This window comes from Bos javanicus, chromosome 27, assembly GCF_032452875.1.
Source record: "Bos javanicus breed banteng chromosome 27, ARS-OSU_banteng_1.0, whole genome shotgun sequence".
NCBI lineage: Eukaryota > Metazoa > Chordata > Mammalia > Artiodactyla > Bovidae > Bos > Bos javanicus.
Window position 1 is genome coordinate 25,558,673 of NC_083894.1, and position 26,691 is coordinate 25,585,363.

General features: G+C 36.2%; 1 protein-coding gene and 1 pseudogene across 1 annotated transcript in view; one reads left to right on the forward strand and one right to left on the reverse strand.

Moving 5' to 3' along the window:
• The window catches only part of TNKS (tankyrase), a 161,550-nt gene that overhangs the window by 90,841 nt on the left and 44,018 nt on the right, over positions 1-26,691 (forward strand). The window contains exons 6-11 of the mRNA XM_061404385.1: positions 10,819-10,913; positions 12,368-12,434; positions 12,733-12,919; positions 16,761-16,882; positions 18,322-18,413; positions 18,505-18,583. Coding sequence (XP_061260369.1) covers positions 10,819-10,913; positions 12,368-12,434; positions 12,733-12,919; positions 16,761-16,882; positions 18,322-18,413; positions 18,505-18,583 — 642 coding nt within the window. The remainder of the gene's footprint in view (positions 1-10,818; positions 10,914-12,367; positions 12,435-12,732; positions 12,920-16,760; positions 16,883-18,321; positions 18,414-18,504; positions 18,584-26,691) is intronic.
• LOC133239948 (large ribosomal subunit protein P1-like) lies at positions 19,048-19,971 on the reverse strand (annotated as a pseudogene).

Consider the following 26,691-nt stretch of genomic DNA (forward strand, 5'->3'; position numbering starts at 1 on the left):
GACAAGTTGAGGGATAAAAAAAGGAGTGAGTATGAAATCATTTTGCTATGAGTATGATTCATTATTAAAATTCAATTTAGAAGCGAAATTACAAACGTGACACTTCAGTATAGCCTTGTAAGAATCTAAAGTGATTCCTCTGTCTTTCCAAATGAACCAAACTTTACAGGGTAGGTTAAATTACAACTGCAGCAGTAGCTTGAAAAACATCCATCTGGCAGAGTGTTAAGGGAATAGGAGATTAGGAAGAAACACAGAAGGTCACTCTAATGCTATTCCTAGTTCCTCAGTAGTGGAATTGTCAGTGGTGTTATTTACATATAATTATTTATCAATTATTACATGGTAAAGATATTTTAAAATAGTTCTCTGATGATTATTATTGGTTATGATCTCTTTGGCCTAAACTGTTTATTTAATATCACTTGAAATAGAGTGTTCCCCCATCAGCTCTTAAATCCTTTTAAGTGAAGGGTGAACCTTAGTCTGTGAAAAGGCTTCCTTAGTTACAAAGAAAGTCTGATTTCAGAAACTCTTCTGGCCTAATGAGAAGCAGCAAGAAGTGGAGAGTTCATTATGGATTGAAGAACCTTGATATTATCTGTAGCTTTGGATTGGTATTATGAGAAAGAGTTGTTTGGCCATCATATAAAAACAATGTAAGCCATTCATTGTGTACCACCATCTGGTGCCTCAGTTAGCTTGGGCTACCATACCATAGACTAGGTGGTTTAAATAACAAAAGTTTATTTCTCCCAGTTCTGGAGGCTAGGAAATCCAAGATCAAAGTGCCAGCTTGGTCATTTTCTGAGGAGGGGATCTCTTCCTGACTTGTGGAGGGCTGCCTTCTTGCCAAGAGAGAAAAAGAATTCTTGGCTGTCTCTTTATAAGGGCACAAAATCCCATCTGGAGGGCTTTTACCCTCATGACCTCATCTACCCTGATTATCTCCTGGAAGTCCTATCTTCTGTCTCCTGGAATATCCCGTCACAGTGAGGGCTGGGGCTTCAACATATACTCCGGAAGGGCAACCCAAACATTCACCTGGTTATTTTTGTATGCTGCCTTTTTTTAAAAATATAATAATTGCTCATGAAATCTCCACACACACACAAAAGCATATTCATCCATTCCCTCACTTCCTCAATTAATTTAGAATTATAAAAGGAAATTTCTAAAAGTATTAAGAATCTAAATAATATTCTTTTTTAAGAGAAGACTATTTTCAGTGACTAATAAAATGTCCTTCTCTGCTAAAAATGGCATCAAGAGTAAAACTTAAAAACACTATAAATACCATTCATATTTACCCAAATACATATTTGGGTAATCAAGTTAGTAAATTTGGAAATCAACTAAATATTAAATACTTTATATGTTGATTTTTTCCTTTTGTAAAGATATTTTTATTTTTCAATAGTAACATGATAATCCCCTACTCTGAATACCATAAAAATGCCCTTTAAAGTTATCTCCTAGATTCTGAGAGGGCGCAATACCCTTAGAGTTGAGTAAGGGCAAGGAATCACTTCTTTTGTTAAGAAGTCCTACATTTTTAGGGAACCCTCCTACACCGTTGGTGGCTATGTAAATTGGTGCTGCCACTGTGGAGAGTGGAGCTTGGAAACCTTGGGCAGGGAATACCTACTTGGGCAAGAAATAGAGCTGGAAATCTCCGCACCTGGCTGCCTCTGGCTGCTGAATTCATATGTGCAAACTCAGAAATAACAGGACTTGATCACTGAAGGAACTTTGAGATGACACTCTGTCTCCCAAGTCCTGGAGCTCTGGAGACACTAAAATCAGCTAAAGGAATTTCTCATTCTCACAGTTTATATTTTAAATGACTCCCCAAGGGTCTAAGGTGAAATGATTTCCCCATAAATAATCTTTAAATGAAACTCGGTGGACTCGTTTCCTTGTACTTACAGAATAAGGCATCTGTCTGTTGAACTTTAGTTAGAATCTTTGATGTTTAGATTTGAAAACCTTAGATTGTAAATATTAATTGTAAAAAGGAATTCAGGTGAGATTCGAATAGTCCAAAAACTTTTCTTTTGAAAAGTATAAAACATCAGGCTACTGTCAGACCACGCAACCTGATTTCCATAAAGTCTGCCAGCTGTTTCTCATTAAACAATGCAAAATTAACATTGTACCCCCTGAAACTGCTAAACATTCTTTTTTCTTTCCCATACAAACCCTGTGAGAGGATGCTAGGAACTCATTTTCATGCATACATTTCAATTCTTCTGCTGGTTCTGCGGCTGGTAAAGAGAAACACAAATTTCTGGCTGTTGAAGAATCCCCTTGGAGTTTCCACAATGATAATGTTAAGTTAAAATTTAATTAAGTTGGCATTCAGAGCTTTGCCCTCACAAAGATTACCCCGTGGATTACCTGCTCTTTCTTGTCTGTTCATTTCCTTTCCCCTGTCCGATAGTCCTTTATAGTCTTACTTTAAAAAAATAAACTTTTTACTATTAAGGCAATTGAAGTATAGAAGTTTTATGTTATTAGTTATTTCATAAATTCTACAAATTTTCAAGTGCCTTAGGTTCCTTCCTAAAGATAACTACATATGTTACTTTGGAAAGGCGTTCTCTTTGAGGCTGTAAAATATCAATCATTATTCTACCTCGTTGAACTTTATTTGGAAGAGGACTTAAATGGTAGCTAGTCCAGCCTCCCAGTACAGTGTTGGAAGCTTCCCTCCAATAACTCTGATAGGTTGTCATCTCACTCTACTTGATCTGGCTCAACAGATCATCTCTGGATTTAGCACCAAACTTAGAATTTCACACTTTAAGGAGAGATACTGACCCAGTCAGAAGAAGCACTGGAATCAACTGGAGGGATTTAGTTCAGGAAGAGACCAAATGACCATCCATTAGAGATACATAGAAAAATCCAGCACTAGGAAAGAAGCAGATAAATTATCTTCTTTAATTTCAGTATTCTGTTATTCTTCCATGTCCTCTGATGCTTATTCTGAATCACTTCTTTTGTTAAGAAGTCCTACATTTCTAGGGAGTCCTCCTACACTGTTGGTAGCAGTGTAAATAGGTGCAGCCACTATGGAGAACAGTATGGAGGTTTCTAAAAAAAAATAAAGTTACCAAGTGATCCAGTAATCTTTCTCCTGGGCATGTATCCAGAAAAAGATGAAAACTCTTAAGTCAAAAAGATATATACACTCCAGTGTTCACAGCAGCACTGTTTACAATAGCCAGAACATGAAAGCAACCTAAGTGTCTATCAACAGGTGAATGGATAAAGAAGACATGATGTACATATACAATGGAATATTACTCAGCCATAAAAAAGAATGAAATAATGCCATTTGCAGCAACACACATGGACCTAGAGATTATCTTTTACTTCCTAAGCAAAGGAAGACAAAGACAAATATCATATGATATCTAAAATGAACTTATTTACAAAACAGTCTAACAGATATAGAAAACAAACTCTTGGTTACCAAAGGGGAAAAGGAAGGGGAGATATAAATTAGGAATTTGGGATTAATAGATACACACTACTATGTATAAAGTAGATGAACAGCGAGAACCTACTGTGTATCACAGGGAACTGTATTCAATATCTTATAATAACCTATAATGGTAAAGTGTATATATATATATATATATGAATCACTTTGCCATATGCCTGAAAATAACACAACAGTACTTCAATTTTTTTTAAAAAAAGAAGTCCTCCATTTCTGGGGCACTCATCCAATAGTATGGCACACTCTCAATATTGATAGGGTCTGATTTGAATGCTGAGTTGAGTCAGAACTACCAAAGTGATCCCTGCCCACCAACAGCAGTTTCCCCTCTCTCTCAGCCATACTCATTCATTTCTGAACATCCTCTCCAGAATCTGAGGGTCAGAACCCAGCCAAAGGAAAAGAACGAAGGCAGAGTGCGAGTTCTGAAGTCAGACTTCCCTGCATTTGATCTGACTCTGCTATTAGCTTGCCATATTAATCCCCATGTTTCTTAGTTTCCTTATCTGTTGTGTGGAGATAATAATAGTCTCTAGACCTGGTAGTGGTTTTTATGTAAAGTAAGCAATTAATACATATAAGGCACTTTAGTACATAGAAAGTACCCAGTAGATTTTAGCTATTATTTTAACAAAATATTTTGTATTTCAAAGTGTTTTTATATCTTCTATTTCATTTTCACCAGAAAATAACACAGTAAATAAGCCAGTACTATTATTACTCTCTTATTTCAGAGATTGAGACTTACAAACATTAGTAGGTTAAATGCTCCTAGGTTGTAGGAATAGTATGTCTTACTAATGAAAAGTAACAGTCTTGATGTAGTCCACTGTGATGGGACTGTAGCTATTATTAGGTGCATGAGCTCTAGGCACTTTGCTTTAGAGAACTGCTGACCAAGTGTCCCAGCACCAAAGAAAAAGACTCATAATGGGAAAGAAAACATTATTATTAGAAGATCTAATAATGTGTGGTCTGTAGAAAAAAGAAAAGTTTAAAGGAGATACTGGGGAAAGAACTGAATTAAGGTATCTTTTTAAAGTCTTATTTCTACTTTGGTTCATCAGTTTTCATTCTGCAGATAGTTTTTCTCTTTTAAATTATTTTTATAATAGCTCAAGAGTTGAGAAGCTACAAGGAAACTTGTTATTGTTATGATACTATGTAAAATATCTATTCTAAAGACAGGTGTCAGTGATGAGATATAGTTATTTCCATGGACTCATGCCCGTATTGATTCTCTGGCTTTTAATTTGGTTTGATGCTGATTTAAGTTTCACTGTCTCAAAGAACTTCTTAGCTATACCTCACACTCTATGCCTAAAGGAAATTTAATAAGCTCTGATTATGCATTTATTATATCTTCCTGAGAGTTTTATATTAATGGCTGATACAGTATTTTATTTGTAGAAGGGGCACACTGATCTGTCTTAACCAATGGTAAGTTTGAATGAGATATGTTTTGTTAAGATAGCCAGAGCAGAGATGGAGCATTTATAAATGTCCATTTATAAGGTGTTAGTCACTCAGTCATGTCCTATTCTTTGCGACCCCATGGACTGTAACCTGCCAGGCTCCTCTATCCATGGGATTCTCCAGGCAGGAGTACTGGGGTGGGTTGCTATTTCCTTCTGTTTATAAGATCCAACCAGTCCATTCTAAAGGAGATCAGTCCTGATGCTAAAGCTGAAACTCCAATACTTTGGCCACCTCATGCGAAGAGTTGACTCATTGGAAAAGACTCTGATGCTGGGAGGGATTGGGGGCAGGAGGAGAAGGGGACGACAGAGGATGAGATGGCTGGATGGCATCACTGACTTGATGGATGTGAGTTTGAGTGAACTCTGGGAGATGGTGATGGACAGGGAGGCCTGGTGTGCTGCGATTCATGGGGTCGCAAAGAGTCGGACACGACTGAGCAACTGAACTGAACTGACAAGGTGATAGTTATTAAATAATTATAGCACAGGACTTCCCTGGTGGCTCAGATGGTAAAGCGTCTGTCTACAATGTGGGACACCCGGGTTCGATCCCTGGGTCAGGAAGATCCCCTGGAGAAGGAAATGGCAATCCACTCCAGTACTATTGCATGGAAAATCCCATGGACAGAGGAGCCTCGTAGGCTACAGTCCATGGGGTCGCAGAGAGTCCGACACGACTGAGCGACTTCACTTTCACTTTACACAGTGGAAATACTATACAAAGAATAAGATGGACCTATATGTACTAGTATTTTTAAGAGAAAAAAAAAAAAGCCAATTCAGAAGAATATTGTGTAATCTGTGTGTGACAAGTGAAAGTGTTAGTCCCTCAGTTGTGTACAACTTTGTGACCCTGTGGACTTAGCCTGCCAGGCTCCTCTGTCCATGGAATTCTCCAGGCAAGAGTACTAGAGTGGGTTGCCATACCCTTCCCTGGAGGATATTTCCAATTCAGGGATCAAACCCAGGTCTCCTGCATTGCAGGCAGATTCGTTCCCATCTGAGCATTTCCCACCAGGGAAGCCTTGTGTGACAAAAGCAACAGGACAAAGAACTCAGAGGAAAACAAACATGCCTTCATATAACATAGAAAAATATCTCAGATGATACAACTATAAGTAGTGCCTATCTTTAGGAAAGGAGTTTGTTGGATAAAGAATGGCAACCCACTCCAGTATTCTTGCCTGGAGAATCCCAGGGATGGAGGAGCCTAATGGGCTGCCATCTATGGGGTCACACAGAGTCAGACACGACTGAAGTGACTTAGCAGCAGCAGCAGTAAGTCTTACCTCATCGCAAATGCATGTGTGCCCTTGGCGCACACACTCAGAGACACACATGCTATTTTCTGACTTGAGACAGGTCCAGAATCCAAGAGTCATTCAGCTTGAAGTCTGCCTAGAGTTGGATTATCAACCATCCCAGTTTGCCTGGGGTGAATGGGTTTCCTGAGACTAGGAATGGCCTGAGCAAACCAAGATGAATTGATTACCCTAGCCTGAAAAATCCCAGAGGATTTCATCTAGGTCAAAATGAAAATCTTAATGAAAACCGAAATACACTATACATCATGAAGTTAGGCAACTCTCTGTTGACTCACATCATGGCTTCGCAGTTGTGGTTTTGTTCTTTCTTAGGGAATGCTTCATACATCACACAGGCCTGTGTTGAAACGTGGTATAAATCTTTTACACAAATTCAAAGTCATATTCACCAAGCTGGATTATATGTATCCCCTCTTCTCTTTCACTAATGTAAATCAAAAGCAAACTATAACTTTCATTTCATTACTAGCATGAAGCACTGTGTTAAGCCTTCAAACATAAAATTAAAATACACTCCTCATTCTCAACAAGCTCACAGTGGATTAGAGGAGACAGACACATAAATATCAATGTTTAACTGTGTTATTTTGTGACAAGTGTTAAAGTATAAGATAGTGGCACACAGTTTTAGAACCAGTCTTTAGCAGTCTTTTAAGTGAATACTTTTTGTTGCCATTAACAGCCATAGGAAATTCTGCAACTAGAAAAGAAGTGTGGGTACCTAGGTGTCCTGGATACCAAGGAGAAAAACATTTCAATAAGGAATAAATGATCACCTGTGTCAGATGATGCAAATAGGTGAAGTAAGATGACGGCTGAGAAATGACGATTAGGAAATAACTTCTAAGTGTGCAAGATACTCAATAAGGTGATAATAAGTAATAACCACCATTTGTTGAGCTTTTTCTGTGTGATACTGTATTAGGCGCTTATTTATATAGTTAACTTTAATCCATAAGATAGTCTTACATGGTAGGAATTATAATTCTCATTTTATAGATATTAGAAGCCAACTCAGACATTAAGAAACTAGTCCAAAGCCACATAGCTTGTAAATTTTGTAAAAGAGACATGCAAACCCCAAACTTAAAAGTCTCTGCTCATCATTTCTTCTTACTGTGCTGCCTGCACTTCTGTTACAAAGTTGTGTCCACAGTTTTTTATATACTTTTCATTTAAAATGTTTTACATTTTTACAGTGCTGTTTTGTTTTCTGCCGTACAACAATGCAAGTCAGCCGTAATTATCATCCAAAATTTTATAACAGAATGGTTGTTGTTCCTGTTTTAGCTATGCATGTATAAAGTTTAGGATAAATTAATGCATTATTGTGTGCTTCAAATCTGTATCATAAGAAGCAAAGATAAATATACATATATGTTTCTTTCTTCTCTTATGGCCTGATTCCAAGAAGAAAACTTTGAATTATGGGATTTAAGTAAGGATTCTTTTTTGAATAAACATTTTACAATATAAAAATAGTAGTAATAGCCAATCTCTTACAGCAGAATAGTATTAAGATAGGTTTTTTGATAGAGCTATTATGTTTGCAGTTGTTTCATATTTTATCACTCTACATGTTTGACTTTTAAAGTATTCACAGCAAAAAAGTCTGTTTTAAAAGTAAATCTGAGATACGCAAACTGACAGATTGCTGTGCTGTCCTGTCCACAGCGATGCCTTAAATGTTTGATTCTTGTGTTTACTGATTTACAGCCACCACAAAATTATCAAGCACCATGTGTGAGTACATGGGTCTGCTTTTTTTTTCTCCCAAAAACAAAATTATACTCTGTTAATTATCCTAGCATTTAGAAAATTACTCTTACCGTTGTTTTGCCATTTGGTATTTGAGGTATAAAGTTGACACTGTGGTAACCATTCACTAAATTTAGTCCTGCACCATGTGATTTTAATTGCTTTGCATCGGAAGATAGCATTTAGTATATAATGTTTAGTTGTAAATTTTTTTCTAGAGGAAAAACCCCTGGGCTCAGTAGTAGAAGCTTGTTCAAATCACCCTTTGTTCTCAATTTGTACTTTTTCTTTTTGCTTTATACCATTTCCTCAGATTTACTGCACGCATTTCACAGACTTTTATGCGCCTTCCAGTGATACTATTTAGTTTGCATAATTAGCATCCACAGTAGAATGACTGCTGGGAAAGTTTCATCCAGCGTGTTCAGCACTCACTGCCTACGAATTCATCTGCTCCTGTAGCTCATCTGTCTCTGCCTAGATGCTGCTGTCATTTTGCTAACTGACACTGTCATTCTCTCTCTCCTAGATTAGTCCTGCAGGCTTCTATTCAGGTCTTGCTGCCGTCAGATTTGCCCTCCCAGTCCAGTCTATTGAGTAACTAGAGTGATCTTTCCAAAACTCCATTCTCAGCCCCATTACCGCCAGGGTATCTTATGGGCACTTCAAACTCAATAAACCCGAACTTCGTATTCTTTCCCTTTGGGTTCCCTTCTCATCTCCCCTCTATCCCTCCCTCCCTTCTTTTCTTCTTAAAAGCAAGCTTCAAAAGCAGTCTAACATCTGTATAAGGAGAGAATGGTGAGAGAGAAGGCAGAAAAATATTTGAAGAAATAATAGCTGAAAGTTTTTCAGATTTGGTGAATACTATACATAATAGATCCAAGAAACTCAGCCAGCCCCAGGCACTCACATATACCAAAAAAAGAAGAAAAAGGCTGTACCAGGGTACATCACGAATCAAATTGCTTAATGTCTCTTAATGATAAAGAGAAATTATGAATGTGTCCAGAGGAAAAACCACATGTACACAGGAATAAAGATAGAATGTAGGCAGATTTCTAGTCTCAAAGAGTATAAGCCAGAAGATAGTGAAACGACATCTTTAAAATGTTAAAGGAATGGGAAAATAAGTCCTGAAAATAACTTGATAGTCCTTGGAGGTATTTGCAATAACATTTGACATGTGTCTGAAGGCAGAAACTTGGACAGGCTTGTTGTTTGATGATTCAGAAATTTTAATCATCAATTTTCATATGGCATTTTACATTTTAAAGGTGTTTAAATATGGGAGAAAACTTTGCACACTGTTTTGAAATAGCCAAGAGGAGTGGTTTTATCTCCATTTTGCAGGTGAGAAAGCTAAGCTGGTAGTTAACATGATGTTTACAGTTCTGTAAGACCCAGGACTGTGATCAGGTTTCCTGACTTCCTATTCAGGACCTTCTTCTATCTACCCGACCTCGTTATTAGCTATGTTTTGCTCAAGAATAATTCCTAAAGTTAGAGACTGTCAGAATAAATAAAATGTATGGGGTGCCTTGAAAGCAGTAATAGGTAATACAGTAGTTAGTAATTCTTTTGTATCTTGACAAAATATGTGAAGAAAATAAAATGAAAATCTTTTAAAATCCCACTGCTTATGAGAAGCCATTGCAGTATTTAAACTTGAAGTGAATGAGTAGAGGTAGGGAAATTGCTATGATTGTGGAGAAACTTTTAATTAAAATAACGTTATTTCTGATTTTTTTTAAAGGTAAGAAGTTTGATTATTTTTCATTTTCATATTATATGTGAGCAGAGAACCTTTTGATAACGGGTCAAATTAAAATGTGACAAATTTGTTGAAGAGAAACTTTATTTTCCTCTTGTATTTATACTGCATATAAATTAAATACCATCTTGGCATATTTCATTGCATATCCTACTAAGGTAGGAAGTTAGTTTTGACCCATTGCTAGCAGCAGTCTGGTGGGATGAATACAGTCCGTTATCTTGTTTTGTTTTTTTTTTTCCACTAGAATTTCTTCAGATATTCTTTAGAGATGTTTTTCAGCTTTTCCTATTACGGAGGAATTCTGAAAGCTAGCTCTTTATAATAGAATTGGGATTTAAAAGTTAGAATTTGAATGGTGGACAAGGCATAAGTAGGATAAAGAAGAATATTTCCAGTTATGGGGAATATGAACTCTGACATCCCAGAACAGTTGGAATGGTCCTTGATGTAAAGAAACTAAGAAATAATGTAGAGTAGATAGAGTAGGGCATGATAACTGAAGGCTTTAAAAAAACCACCAGGAGAAATAGGTGAATGACATGAAGTTACAGGGCTTCCCTGGTGGCTCAGAGGTAGAGAGTCCTCCTGCCAATGCAGGAGATGCAGATTCAGTCCTTGAGTCTGAAAGATCCCCTGGAGAAGAAAATGGCAACACGCTCCAGTATTCTTGCCTGGGAAATCCCATGGACAGAGGAACCCGGCGGGCTACAGTCGGGGTTGCAAAAAAAATCAGACATGACTTAGTGACTATAAACAGCAACAACAACTGAAATTAGAATTTACTTCTGAGATGAGTGAATTGTCTCTTATCCAATTAAGAAAGATGAATTTGTGCACTTCACCTCAGTATTTTCTGTATGTGTTAACACTCACTGCCTTTAAAGAAATACAGATTAAATGCCAAAATAAGAATTATTTACCTTTATTTTACCTGATATTTTACCTTTGTTTCTTTTTCTTTTCTAGTCAACTCCTTTACATCTAGCAGCAGGCTACAACCGAGTTCGGATCGTTCAGCTTCTTCTCCAGCATGGTGCTGATGTGCATGCAAAAGACAAAGGGTACGTGTATCTGCTTATTTTCTTGAATGGTGTCACTCATGGGTCATTTATTACACTTGGTGTTCAACATCTGATACACCAAAGTTTTTGAGCACTGGGCAGAGTCTTACATCCCGTTGTTTTATGGCTTGTACAGCATTTTGAGAACGTTCACAGTGATTTGACTTATTTTCATATTCCTACTAATTAAGGATTCGTCTCATAACAATTTTGTAAATTAGTTTAATTTTACTGTATTCTATTATTTGCAGTCAAAATTTCTCTCAATTGCAATTACTATTTTTCAACTCTTAAGTTGTACTTCAGAAAGATAGATGAATCAAAAATTCTGATAACCCAGTAATATGACTATTCTATTTATCAGAAATGAAAGGATCATCTTTTATTAATAAGCTAAAATCTTAAGTATACAGTATTTTAATGTTTTTCCTGATGAAATCTTGACCATCTAAACTGAGAAAACCTTAAAGATACTTATGAAGATTGATGTGAAAGAGAGGTGTCTGGGAACCAAAAAAAGCAGTATGTCATTTATTTTATAAACAGGTGAATTTTGGAAAACTTTGTACCAGTCTCCTAGCTAATCTCCAGGGACATGGAAATTGGATCTGTTAGCCTATACATTGGGCTAACACTTCTCCTTATGCCACTTTAATATCTAAAAGATAATTACCTGATTGCCCCTGTGATGTAGATTCCTATTACAGTCGTGATGGGTAGCGTAAAGGAAAGAAGCTCCAGAGAAGGCTGTCTTTCACTTTGCCCCTCTCCACATGAGGAAACAGAGACAAGAAGAAAGAGCTCAGTACTTGAGACAGTTCTCAGAAGGGGAGTCTATCATTTCACATCGGCTGTTTTCGGTGCTCTGTTTCTCCCTTGCCTGCCCCGTTCTCTGCGCCATATGTACGTGGTGTTCCCATAGTATAGGGCACACATGCCTGATGCTCTTGTACACCTCTGCAATCCTTGTGCATGTCTGAAAGCAAATGGGTGAACCATAGGTGAGTCCTCAAGAGAAGTACACCCCCAACAAGAGGGTTCTTAATTTGTGCAGAGTGACATTTGGGTATGCAAGCTATAATAATTTAGATATTGAATTCTTGTGTTGGAAATCACCATGAAAGTAAAATAATATGGTAGGAATATTTCAGTTCACCATCAGTTAACATTTATTTTCTGTAAATACTTAACATATAAAGCAGGCAGTTTGTAATTAGTACATGCATTCTACCTTTACTTAAAAGCTTTTCTACTTGGTTCCTTAATGATTGACATAAAATAACATAAGTAACGAAAGGTTGGACATTAGTTATGCTTTGTATTCTCTTATTACTTTAAAATATTTTGAATATAATTGTATTGGAATTTGTTAGATTTTTGTTTCTTAGCATTTCTTGGATGAATGACTAAGTTGTTGGACATTACAGTGTCTTAGTTTGCTTTTTTCCGTTTAGCGGACTTGTGCCTCTTCATAATGCGTGTTCATATGGACATTATGAAGTCACAGAACTGCTACTAAAGGTAAGAAGAATTAAAGATATTGAATATTGTTTGCCTTTAATTTGTTATGAGTTTACTCATGGGGATTTTTTACCAAGCTTTTTAAGAGAACAAAATTGTTGTGGTTTTTTTTTTTTAATATTCACTGTTGCCTTGAAATGTTTAAAGTATTCAGCTTATTTTAAACTGTATTTTAAATGCTGAAATTAAAACAGTTGTTGACATTTCAGAGTTATAACTGAAATTTACAGTGAAATGAATGTTGTATTTGATTCAGTGAAATGATTGCTGACCATTAACTTTTCTTTTCTCAATTCAGCACGGAGCTTGTGTTAATGCTATGGATCTGTGGCAGTTTACCCCGCTTCACGAGGCCGCTTCCAAGAATCGCGTAGAGGTCTGCTCTCTGTTACTTAGCCATGGTGCTGATCCCACTCTAGTCAACTGCCACGGCAAAAGTGCAGTGGACATGGCTCCAACCCCTGAGCTCCGGGAGAGATTGACTTGTATGTATTTATATCCTAAAATCAACACTGCTTGTTGTAAATTAGAATATCTTCTTTTTGGTATTAGGGCTGATGTTTTGTCCAACTTAGATAATGGCCTTGTCTTCTTGTATGTAGACTAACTAGTTATTCTCTTTTCTGATTCTTTATAAATTCTGCAGGAATCTTATATATGTACACTATATTATTTTGTGTTTATTCAAGCTTAATTCTAATTTATGTGTTCAGGCTCTTTTTTTTTTTTTTAAAGACTAGAGAGGATAAGTTCATCAGTAACCATTTATTGAACATTTACTATATGTCAGAAACTGGAAACGTAGATGTATACAAACCAGAAAAAAAAAATCTCTAAGCTCACAGGGCTTATATTCTTACACTGTTGGTAATAAAGATGCTATATAACATCATGGAATGCTCACTGTTGCCCAGACCCTGCAAGTTGCACAGTCATGTTTTTATTTGTGCTACAGCCCAAGCACAATCACTAGTCCAAATTTAAATAAGATAATTTTTACAACTTGGTTGAAGTAATTTTCTCAGATACTGATACATCTTATATTTACATATGCATGTTTTTTATAAACTTTTGTTTTAGAATAGTTTTAGATTTAGAAAACTTACCAATTAATACAGAAAGTTCTCATATGTCTCATACCCAGTTTCCCCCCATAAACATAATAATATGGTACATTTGTCATAATAATGAACCAGTACCAATACATTATTAACTAAAGGCTGTAACTCTATTCAGATTTCCTTAGTTTTTACCTAAAGTTCTTTTTCTGCTCCAGGATCCCTTTCAGAATTGCTGTTGCTGTTCAGTCACTCAGTCGTATCTGACTCTTTGCGACCCCATGGACTGCAGCACAGCAGGCTTCCCTGTCCTTCACAGGGAAGTCCTTTTTCTGCTCCAGGATCCCATTCAGAATACTGTATTAAATTTAGTTGTCATATCAAATACCAAGATATATTTAATTCTACCTGTAGGCATTTCAGGTTTAAATTAAAGTAGGTGTCACATACCTAATTTTAAATTTGTCCCATAGTTGATACTGTCTTACATCTAGGATGCTAAGAATCAGATAACTGGATTTAAACACCTGAGAAAACCTTTGAACGATCATTTAAGAAAAAGGCATAGTCAAAATGAAAACATCAATGAAGTTTAAACAGAATATAAATTTATGTTAAAACAGGAAGAATTCCTTGCGATTTTGATCTCGTTTAAATGGAAATCCAAACTTATTTTGGTGCCGGAACAGATGACATCCACTAGATTACAGGCCCGCACAAACCAGGTCATCACTGGGCAGATGTCTTGGCAATGAATCCTTGTGCATATTTTCTCTCTCCCACTCATATGACTCTTGTCATATGTTATCTTCCATTATATAGTTTATTTTTCTATGTGATGTTCTGTCTCCTCACTTTAGTTTTAAATTCTTAGGAAGATCTTTGGTTTTATTATTGTATCCTCTTAGCACCTGCAGAGTGCCTTATTACCTAATAAAAATGTGTGGATGGCGTTCGTGTTTGGGCTTGTACCCCAACCTAGCACGGTACATTGTGCATGCTATGTGTCCAGCAGGTTTATTGAATTAAATTTAACTTAACTCAAAGTGTATTTATTTTTTAATATCTTTTTCTAATTTCTTTCTTTTAGTTTTATACCCCAGACTTGGCTTTATCCCCGGTCACCAGTTGACTTTTTTCCTTCCAGTCATTTTGTAAATACAAGTATTGTCATGGGTTTTTACATTGTCTTTCATTGGTCTCTCTGATTCCAGTGTAAACATTAAAATTTAACCAAGATTTCTATAGTTTTGTAAAGGAAAAAGTTCCCTGATTAGAGTATTTTGCAACCTTCTCAGTATCTTCTTAAATAAGATTCTACTAATGAAGGAAAGCATTTAACAAAGTTGGAACTTTTCTAACCAGTTCTCATCCTCATGCTCACTGCATTATGCTAGGCAATCACAGTAACAGACTTTATTTCATATGTACTTTATGCTAGGCAATCAGAGACTTCATTTTAGGAAAATTATACAGGAAACAGAAAACAACATTTTGATCATACCCATCATTACAGCATTTTCTCCATACATTTCTTCTACTCTTTCTTGTTGACTTTTTTATTTGTTGTTTTCATGAACCCAGATGAACACAATAGTGTGGGTTCTGCACATACTGGAGTTGAAAATCCTAAAAGTAGCTTTCATTCTTGTTTCAAAAGGCATTTATAAAGAGAAACTTCTAAGGCATTCTATAAATGTTAAGTTTTCAAGGTAATTAGGATTTCTGAAGTTTCAAAGTCATGTACTTCAAGGAATTTGGCAATGATCAAGTACCACTAAACACACAGTTAAACAAAAATGTTTTCCCCCAAACCTACCATGACTTATTTTATGCATATCAGCATTCATGCAACAATTATTTATTGGCTACCTACTGTATGCCAAACACTGTGGTCAGTGATGGGACCACTGTCACAGATGAAACAGTGCGATAAGCCCTGTGACAGAAGGCTAAAGGCAAGTGCAGAGGCTTTTAGAAGAACGAATCCTAACAGGGAACATTGGAAAGGCTTATCCAGAGTATCTGAACTGAGGCCCTGAGCAACGAGTAGTAGTTAATACGTGTGTGTGCGTGTGTGTGTCTCTGTCTCTCTCTGTCTTATAAGGGAGAAAAGAAAGTGACAAGGGGCCCTCAAAGGAAAGAGAGAAAGGCAAAGAGAAAGAGTTCAATGCCAGGCAAATGCAAAGGCCTGAACATGAGCAGGACTGGAATTATGTAACATATTATGTCACATATCATTTATATCTTTTCAGAACAATTTTCAGCTTTTTGTTAACAAGTAGTCTTATCAAAATATACTCCAGTCTTTTAAAATAAAAAATAAGACTATTTGCTTTTAATAAATGAGAGTAGTGGATTCTTATTCATGTAGTTAATTTAGAACTGCCTTTTAAAAAGTCTTACTTGCTTATATAGATAATAAATATATAACATTAACTGTTCTTTGAAAATTTTTCAGACTCTGGCACTTCCCCCATAAATCAGTTCTCCCTTCCTCTGTGTTAAGATATAATCATTGTTAATATTTTGGTGAATATTTCTCTAAATGTATTTTTTATATCATTAGTTGTATTTAGTTGTGCTGATGGTAAGGTAGTAGTAATCATACCCAAAAAATGGGTCAACCTTCCCTTTCTCATTTGCTACCTGAATTTTCATTTTAAAATATATACTTTCATGTCCAATATATAGAGAGCTATTGTTTTGTTCACGAGTTAGAAAGTATTCCAGTGTGTGAAAGTGAAGTCACTCAGTTGTGTCCGACTCTTTGCGACCCTGTGGGCTGTAGCCCACCAGGCTCCTCCATCCAAGGGATTTTCCAGGCAAGAATACTAGAGTGGGTTGCCATTTCTTTCTCCAGGGGATCTTCCCAACCCAGGGATCGAACCCAGGTCTCCCGCATTGCAGGCAGATGCTTTAATCTCTCAGCCACCAGGGAAGCCTATTCCAGTGTATAAGTGTTCACAAATTACTTAACTGGTTTCTGTTTGGTGTACATTTAAGTCAACTTGATTTAAAAACTTTGCTGGAGTGAGTATCTTTATATGTGTATCTATATGTGAACGCTGAGTAGAAAATAGTCTTATTTCAGACATTTTCATTAACCTACACCCTCCTCCTCTGCACTTGTATCATTGTTTTGTCATGTTGTGGCTGTTGCTAAAATAGAGGAATATGTAAAATTAATAAGTTTCCTACTTTATAATCATGATAATGATTTTTATAGATTTTAAAGATTTATATGTCACCATTATTTCATTAACAGATGAATTTAAAGGTCACTCTTTGCTACAAGCAGCCAGAGAAGCAGACCTAGCCAAAGTTAAAAAAACACTTGCTCTGGAAATCATTAATTTCAAACAGCCACAGTCTCATGAAACTGCACTGGTAAGATCTTATTGTTAATCCGTTCCTTGGGTCTGTAACAGTAGTGTAAACTCAAAATACAATTTTCATTTCAGAAACCTTAAGGTAACTTTAGTATCTCAAGTGCCAGGAATTTGCATTTTAATATTGGTTGCATTGATTTTTAAATTTGGTTCAGGAGATGATTGCTTTCATGGGTGAGAGAAGAGCCATTTGCTCAACCTTAATTTGAAAATTATTTTTACATTTGCCTTTATCCAACCATATTATAACAAACCTACTTTTTGCTCATGAAATACAAAATGTGATTTTTCTCATAGAATCTCCCTTTTCTTGTGGTTGCTAGTTGCTAGATAAAATTTGCTTTCTACAGAAGATTAAATTATTTTCAAAGGTACTTGCCTCATCCTTTTGAGCAATTGTAGTCAAAGAATTATTATATTCCTTAATGAAATATAGTAAGACTAGGAAATTTTTTGTTCCAGACTGTAAATATTGTTTTTTTTAAACTATTCATCTTCTTTCTGTTAATGTACTTGGAGAAAGATGATTCTGTTTTCTTTGTCAATGATCACATTAAGTTTCAGGTATAGGACTGGTTGGATTACACTTTAATACAGAATTTAAGCATAAGGGATGCCTCTATCACAAACCTCTAAATATGCTTCAGTTAACATTCTTAACTTATATCTGGCACAGAAGGGTCAAACTGTAGGCAATACCTGCTGAAAACAACATTGTAAGAGTTACCAAACCAAAATAGGCCAACTGTATGTGTGGCCCCCATGCAGGGGTTTAGATACATTCAGGCTACACAGTATATGCCAGGACACACTCAAAGCCATGGACTAAACCTGACCTGCTTTTTCAGAGTGTTCATTTTATTCATTAGTACATAGTTTTTTACTTTTTAAATTTTAATACAAATATGAAGTGAAGTTGAACACAAAGGTTGTATAAATAGAGGATAAAACATAAAATTTCTGAGAATACGTCTCCCTCTAAGCTCCTTCAAGTCTCTTACCTTCTTACCTATCCCTGGGCATATGGACTTATTCTCCAATGGTGTTAGGAGTACCTCTGGGGAAGAGCTTGAGAAATACTGACTTTTGTGGCTGACAACCTACTGGAGGACTGGGTAATTCAGTTATGAATTTTTTTAGCTTCGGAGAGGCAGTATTCTGATACCTCAAGTAAATATATACTGGATAATTGCTTATTGGCTAAAGGGAAAGGAATGAAGTCTCTCTAAATGCTCAACTAAGAACATAATTTCACCTTGATTTAAAGGCTTGTGTTTCATACTCGCAGTGTATTTAGGAGGAATTTCAGTCGTCTCCGTAATGTGAAAATATATGTTTTGAGACAGCAGTGTTTTAAATAGTCAGCAGGTGCTTTTCAATTCAGAAATCTAGTTTTACACAGTTTATTTTATCCACTGGTTTTTCTTTATGTTACAGCACTGTGCTGTGGCCTCGCTGCATCCCAAACGCAAACAAGTGACAGAATTGTTACTTCGAAAAGGAGCAAATGTTAATGAGAAAAATAAAGAGTAAGTGCAGTCGCAGAAGGCGTTGCTCTGTAGTTAAAGCAATACTGCGGTACAAGTTAAGAGGTGACCTTTTCCTTTCTCCTCTCCGCAGTTTCATGACTCCCCTGCACGTTGCGGCAGAGCGAGCCCACAATGATGTCATGGAAGTTCTGCATAAACACGGAGCAAAGGTAAAAGGCACACCTGAGATAAGGTGCCAGTCTCGGCACTGAGTATCTAGCTGCACTTAAAGATTGTTCCTCTCCTCTCTGATTCTCCTGAAGAAATTAATCTTATAAAGGACTGTTAACATGTGTTTGAATTCACTGATTCTCTTTTAAAGCTGATTTAAATCTGGTTGCTAATAGAGGTAATTCCTGGTGCTTTATGTTGTACTTTACTGTCATTCTTCTCTAAAGCAATAAATGTGGTTAGGGTCTTACCGTTTGAAATGCATTTCAACTTTACACTGTTTTACCTTAATACTGGAATTGATATATTTTGGTAGTCAACATCAATGATGGCTTATCAGAAAATAATTTATGTAAATGATGGGCAAAATATTGCTACTTATTTTAAAGAACATTTGTTCCTTCAAACCAGTAATGGTAATCATTTTTTCACATAACCTCAATAAAAAGAAATAAAATTTTAATAACCATTTTTATTGGCATTGTCTGAGTGACATTATCTGCAACTCCAGGACTCCCATGAATTGCTTGAGGAAATTTTGCTTGAAGGAAACAAGCTGGTTGTTTTTCAGAGGTACTTGAACGTGAAAATTTTTAAATCCGCAACAATTTTTTTTTTTAACAGCTCAGCTTTTTATTGAATATGTTACTAAAGAGGTTTAGTGAAAAAGACCAAAGCTCATGTTATCATCATACTCTTCAGATTCTTCTCTTTGCTTCTACTTTCTTCTCCTCAGCTGGCAGCAGTGGTGGATGGGGCAGGACCTCCTGCTGGTCCAGCGCCAGCTACCGGAGCAGGTCCACCAGTCCCCGCATTGCAGATGAGGCTCCTGATGTTGACATTGGCCAAAGCCTTTGCAAACAAACCGGCTGCTTTAATGAGGGCATTGATCTTATCCTCTGTGACTGTCACCTCATCGTTGTGCAGAATGAGGGCAGAGTAGATGCAGGCGAGCTCCGAGACGGAGGCCATGGTGCGGTTGGGTGCTCGGTGGGAGCTGCCAGGCGCCGTGCTAGTTGCTGGATGAAGTGAGGGCCTCACCCCAAAATGGCCTTAGCTTCCTCGGAAGACCCAAGCACCTTAGCAGAAGCTAAGGAAAGAAAGCAAGAGTGTATATTTTAAAGCAGGGGTCCCCAAAGTAGGATATAGACACTCTGTGGAACATACAAGAGGAGCCACTGGGTGGAGGGGGAAAATACTAGAATTTTTATTTATTGAAAGAGTAATTTATTAATAACTAGTAATTTATTAACTTATTAAGAACAGAGAAATTAACATCTACTACTATTTCCTACTCCAGGGGATCTTCCCAACTGGGGAATCAAACCTGCGTCTCTTGCACTAGCAGGTAGATTCTTTACCAACTGCGTCACCTGGGAAGCCCTAGTAATTTATTAACTTCTTAAGAACAGAGAAATTAACATCTACTACTATTTCACACACAGATTGATACTGCCATCAATCTGTGTGTGTGTGTGTGTGTGTGTGTGTGTGTGTGTGGTGGGGGATTGACAGGGATACACTCACTCATCTGCTCACATCCAGCACGATGTGACACGTTGCACTTTACATGAGTAGATTAATGGGTATTATTTTAAATGGTAGCATCTTGATAAATACCATTGTTGAAAATCAGAGGAAACAACCATGATAGTCTTAAAGAAAGGTTTATCTGGCTATTTCATAAATGAGGATTTTTCAGGAATTGACATACTTAGTTGTTTTGCCTTTTTTTTTTTAATGAAAGTGAGTTCAAAATTTGCTTATAGTTCTATATAGTGACAAATGATTATTACTTGCATGTAGGTACATATTTTTAAAAAGAAACATAATCAGAACCTTAAAGATCAAAGTTACATATTTTAGAGAAATGAATGAGAAAGTAACTGCTTTTTAAAAGGAACTTTTAACAAATGAAGAGGCCATTTTGAAAATCAGTTTTTAGAAAATATCTGCTGTTTTTTGAGTTTCTTGCCAAAAAATGATGTATGTTTATCAACTAGCTTTTATCTGTATAATTTGAAACTGGGCAACAGAATTTTCTAACCTGTTTTAAAGTTGTTTTTTTTAAATTTGTTAGGTAGTTTTTGAACCTATTTATGACATTTTAGTGCAGTATCTTATGATAAGTTTGCAAGAATCAAGAAAGATGCAATTTTGCTAGCAAAATTCAGTTAAAGCCTTAACATAGTAAATTACATGAAAAATTAAAAATAAGCATTGTGATTTAGAAGACTTCGCAACAATGTACTTTTCCCAGTTGTACCACATATCTATGTGAAATCTAGCTGTTATTGAAAATGAACCTAGAATCACACCCTCAAATCTATATCACAGTTTTATAAGATTTTTAAAAATCTTTTAATTGAGCCAAATGACATTTTGTACAACTGATAATTTAAAATTTTTTAAATATTTTATTGTTTCATCTGCTTCACATCCTCTGTAATTTCTCCTTTTATATAAGTTTTATAATATTCATTATACATTAGTTTAGCACTGCTTGGTTATAATTTACAGATGAACATAAATGAATATTGAGAGGGTTCTCAAAACACATTTTACTCCTGAAGTGCATGATCCAAAAATTAGTATATCCTTGCTTTAAAAGGACCGTTGATGTTTTTAATTAAAGAGGCAGGATGAACCGAATGAAAGGAGCAGTTCTACAGATTTACTACCTGTTTCGAGGGTACAGCTACTGTGTTCTTACATAAATAATGTCTTGTTGCTCTACCAAGCAGAAAATAATAAGCTAAGTGGGCTTTCTGCTACTGTTAAGACCATTGTATGTTTATCATTGACCTATTTTTAAAAATATCTTATGGCATTTATAATGTTCTTGAACAACCATGAATAATGCCCTTCATTTTGGGAAAGTATCTATTTGTTGCCTCCCATGAGTCATTTTATTTCATGAAAGTTCAATGAGAAATAACATTATTTTATATAACCTATCCTAGTCAGCATTACTCTAGGTCTGTGGCTCTAAATCTTTTTCTGCCCTTCATGTTCACAGTACATTCTCATCAATAACGTCACAATTCATCAGTCAGGCATGTGTATAATTTTAAATGCCCTGCCAGTGTTGTAGAATGACTTTTAGACTACTATATCTTCCCTAGTCCTCCCACTGTAGTTCAACAAAATTGAGAACTCCTGCTACTAAGCACCTTAAATGGAAAAAAAATTAAGCAGGGCTATGAACCCACAGATACCTATTTCCACCCTCCCATTCATTCATTCCCTGATCCCAAGGCAGACTGCTGTCCCTTAGGGTTGTTTTATCTGGTGACTAGCATTAGTAAAAGCTCACTGTAAAAACCCAATTTAGCTACTGATGGGCCCTAATGTTTGCCTGCCTGGTGTTCTTTCTGGGGAACTTATGGTTTCAATTTGATTTTTGAACAACTCATTTTTTCCATTTGATCTAAAAGCACCTTCCCAACAAGCAAGCCTACCCTTGAATTACATTCAGCTCTCTTATGCTGCTTCTACCCTTCTGCTGTCTTCACCTCCTCACCGTGCTCCCAGTTCTTAAGCTTAGACTAGTAAATCAGAAATGGCAGAGAATTTGGTAGGGAGATCTGATGCCATTAACTAATTTGTCTTACTTAAATAGAACTTGGTAATATAAGCCAAAACATTCTTTTGAGTAAAGCTTGGTAATACAAAGTTTAGGTTCATTGTGCCTGTTAAATTAAGCACATTGTGTACATAACATAAGCAGGTATACTTTTCTGTTTGGAATCTTCCACTTTCTAGTTTTATGACCTTGGACTTAATTTTCCTGAACCTCAGTTGACTCATTAGTAATATATGGGTATTAATACCTCCCCTACAAGTGTGACTGTTGTTTTGTTTTGGTAAAAATTAAATGAACTTATATATATATATGTTATATAGTACCTTGCATACAAACCATACTTTCTTTAATTAGTAGTAAGTATGAGTGTTGTAATTTTTTCCATATTTGTCTTTCTAAACTTATATAATATATATTTCCCTTCATTATCTAAATTTTATATAAGACATATGTGTATAATCACTTTCTAATTTTTGATCCACTAGTTCACCATTGAGATGTAAAATGATAACGATAATGTGCTGGTTTCTATGACAAATACCAGTTTGAAAGTTAATGCAATTACCAAACTTGAAGCTAATCCTGAATCAGTTTAGTGGCATCAGTAGTGAAGAAGGAAGAGAATGACGAAAGTCATTTGTGAAAGACTGTGAAATACTAAGCTGTGTTACTTGAAAGTGAATTGGGTGCTTGAATAGACTTAGAAAATGGTGGTACAGTTAAGGAAGTAAGAAAGCTATGTGTTGGCAATGATTTTGTACTTGGAGTTAATATGATAGGAGGAATAGAAGGACATTAAATAAAACTAGTAGTTGGGAACACAGCACTGGAGCATGATAGAGAGTTTGGGATTAGAAATATGTATTGGGAAGCCCTTGACATAATGATCACACGCTGTGGGAATGAGGAAGGTTTCAGGTAGAGAATGTGGAGAGATGAGCTGAGAGTCAAGGAAAGAACCTTTGAGGGTTGCTCATCTTTGTGGAACAGTAGTGGGAAGAGGGGGTTTCCCAGGTGGCATAGTGGTAAAGAATCCGCCTGCCACTGCAGGAGACAAAAGAGATGTAGGTTTGATCCCTGCTCGGGAAGATCCCCGAAGAAGGAAATGGCAACCCACTCTTGTATTCTCATCTGAAAAAATTGCGTGGACAGAGGAGCCTGGTGGGCTGCAGTACATGGGATCACAAAGAGTTGGACAGGACTGAGCGTGCACACACACACACACACACACACACACTTTTGAAGGAGATATTCCAAAGGTATAGAGGTAGAAAATTGTATTAATTAGGGTTTTGGCAATAAATACACACTCAAAGTGGGTAATCTGGGGAATATTTAATAAATTATATACAAAGGTGTGGGCAAGGTTTAGGAAATCAACAGGAATGAGGTAGTACCAGCAGCAAGTGGGAGCCGTTGTCATCCCTGGGCCTGAAGGGGCGCAAAAGCGGGGGCTAGCTAGAGAAGACCGCCTGACAGCATCTGTAGCCTTTGATAAGGGTAGACCTCATCCACATTCCTCATTCCGGTCCTGCCCACCACCCTCTGGCCAAATACAACAAAAAGTTAAAGACAAAAAAGCCATTGCTGTCATCTATAGAAGTGATTTTCCCAGGAGACGAAGCAGGGTCAAGGATGATATTATGGGTCTGGAGAGGCAAACAGGCAGGATTCAGTAAAAGGATAGAAGACAAAGGACTAGTAAGGAATGATGGTTATAAGAAAATGGGGTTATTAACCAACTTATTTGAGAAGTCCACTTTTACAGGAGTAAATGTCTGTATCTTAAAAAAATATGTCTATGAGCCCCCTGCTGTACAAGATTACTGTAAACCCTAAATAAGAGAGACATAAAGACATTCTTTATTATTGTTAATCTACTCTGACATTCTGCATTCTATTGCTACTGCTTTGTCTACTGTCATTATTAAGTAGAACCTAAGCCCCAGTTGCATATGGTATTGTTAGTACCTAGAAACAAAAGGTTTAATTCAGAAGTTCTTTTTCTCATATTTGAAAGCACTACTGTTTTGTCATTAATGAGCATCTGTTAAATGTGTGGAACATGAAGAAATTTTTTTGATGTTCATGTCTCAATTTGACAGATTTATTTATACTGTATGTAAAAAGAAATTGTGTCAATACTAATTGGTGTTTAATGAACTTATTTCTCACATTGAGAGTGATTAAGAATCTTTGCTGTCTTTAGAGAAATGTGTTAGCTTATTATAAGGATTTTATTAATTCTCTTTCAGAGGTGAGTTGATAAGCAGATTCTGTCAGCCCAAAAGTGTTAAAGTGCTTTTAAAAATGTAGATCCCAAGTAGCTTTTATAGTTCAAATAATATCTGAGGTTTGATCATATCAGAATAAAGTCCCAAGGGGCCAGTGTCTCAGAGACATTTTAGTTACCATTCAGTTAGATTGACTGGATATAGATTAGGCAGAAGTAGAAATCTGGCTTATTACTTCTGTGAGATAACCACAGAGTTAATCCCAAAGAAATGATCTGCAGGAGTTATAGCTGAAATTCACAAAAGACAGAACAGTAAATTTGGAAATAACTGTTAGTTTCCTTAGCTGCCATTCTCTCTGTATATGTCTCTCTCTCTGAGATTGCGTGAGCTTCTTTTCTCTGCCAGTCTTTGTTCATCTGTTTCATTCTTCTTTTTATAGACTGTATTTTTCTGTTGTACTTCTCTGTGGCCTGAATATGATCTTCACAGCCCTTACTTTATAAACTTTTGGCTTAGAAATATACCACCTGCATTTGCCATCTCATCTCAGAGATGAGAAAGGGAGCATAAATAAGACTTCAGTTTGTTTAGCACAGCCATGGCATTGGCACCTCGAGTATAATCAGCTATGCTCCGCAACTTATTTCTCTGACAGTTAGGGCATGTGGGCAGTGTGAGTACCCCTTTAAGAAAGCAAAGAAAATAAGTACCATTAGAATATAATATATCTCTTTTCAGAAAACCTGATTTCTTCTTTTAAAATTCCATGTGGATGTTGAGGTTTACAAATAATAATACTCAAGTGTGGCTAGTAAACACTAATCATGTTTCTCAGATTATATTAAAATTTAACTTCCTAGAAAAATTCTATACTCTGCGATGGATTCATAACACATTAAAGGATTAAAAACCTTTGAGTAAAATATTGATCACTGTAGCAGAACTCTAGCTCAGAATTAAATTGGTAGTCATTTTGTTTATTTCATTCCTCATAGGAGATGCTTTGACCTGTGTACATCCTACCATGGATAACAGTGGCCTGTAATAATCTGTAAAAACTTAAATTACACTTTTACTGCAGATAAAGTGAGTCAGTTATTTTCAGTATTAAACAATTCTATCAACACAGGCATGTAGCTTTTTTTTCCTCCAGATTCTGGGGAAAGAAGAATACATGGTTTTTGGTTAGAGAATGTTTCAGTAGTCTCTGTTCATTATACAGAATGGTATATCAAAAACTGTATTTATCAACAGAATTTACTAATTTGTCATTCTTTTGAGCCATCCATTTACCAATCATTTTCAAACACCCAGTATACAAGGCGTTGCACTTATTACCATGAGGTATATAGGAAGTTTGAAGTTGATAAAGCTTCTTGTCTTAAGGGATTTAAAATCTAAAAAATAGTCTCAACTAATACAGTCTACTTGAATATCTATTATCAGATTGGAGAGGACAGGTAGATTGTTATTTAGAGGAGAAACCAATTACTTCTGTTAGTGGTGGCAGGCTGGGGAGAGAATGGGAGAAATTTCATGAATAAAATAGAATTTTCACTAGGAATGTCCAGGAATTAGATCTATAGAAATAGCAGTAAATATAGTTGGCATCCCTTTCTTATACTAGTGAGTGGTTGATTTTTGCTCAGAATACATTTTAAATAATGACTCAATCAGGACAGCAAAGGAGTTTGTTAGTCACAAGTTAATGACTAGTTAGTTCAGTAGATAGAATAATAGGTACTTAGTTCATGGGGAAATAAGGAAAATCTGAAAAGACATATTGGAGCAAGGTCTTAGTAGTCTCAATTGGAGAGTTTGGGGTTTGTTCTTATAATACTTGGAGAGCCATTGGAAATTTTTGAATAGGCAGATGGCATGAGCAAATCCTGCTTCAGGAAGATAAACTTCCTAGGATACTACTTTCTCTTAGAAAACCAATTACAGAAATGTAGACTTAAGATGCGTGTATGATAGTTGGCATAATCATTTAGCAGTATTCAACAAAATTAGTTTAAGACTTATTTTTTTTAAAAAAAGGGGGATGATACAGAGTTAATGTTTCTTTAAACAAAAAATGGTAACGATAACCCTGTATACGAGACAGCAAAGGAGACACTGACGTATAGAACAGTCTTATGGACTCTGTGGGAGAGGGAGAGGGTGGGAAGATTTGGGAGAATGGCATTGAAACATGTAAAATATCATGTATGAAACGAGATGCCAGTCCAGATTCAATGCACGATACTGGATGCTTGGGGCTGGTGCACTGGGACGACCCAGA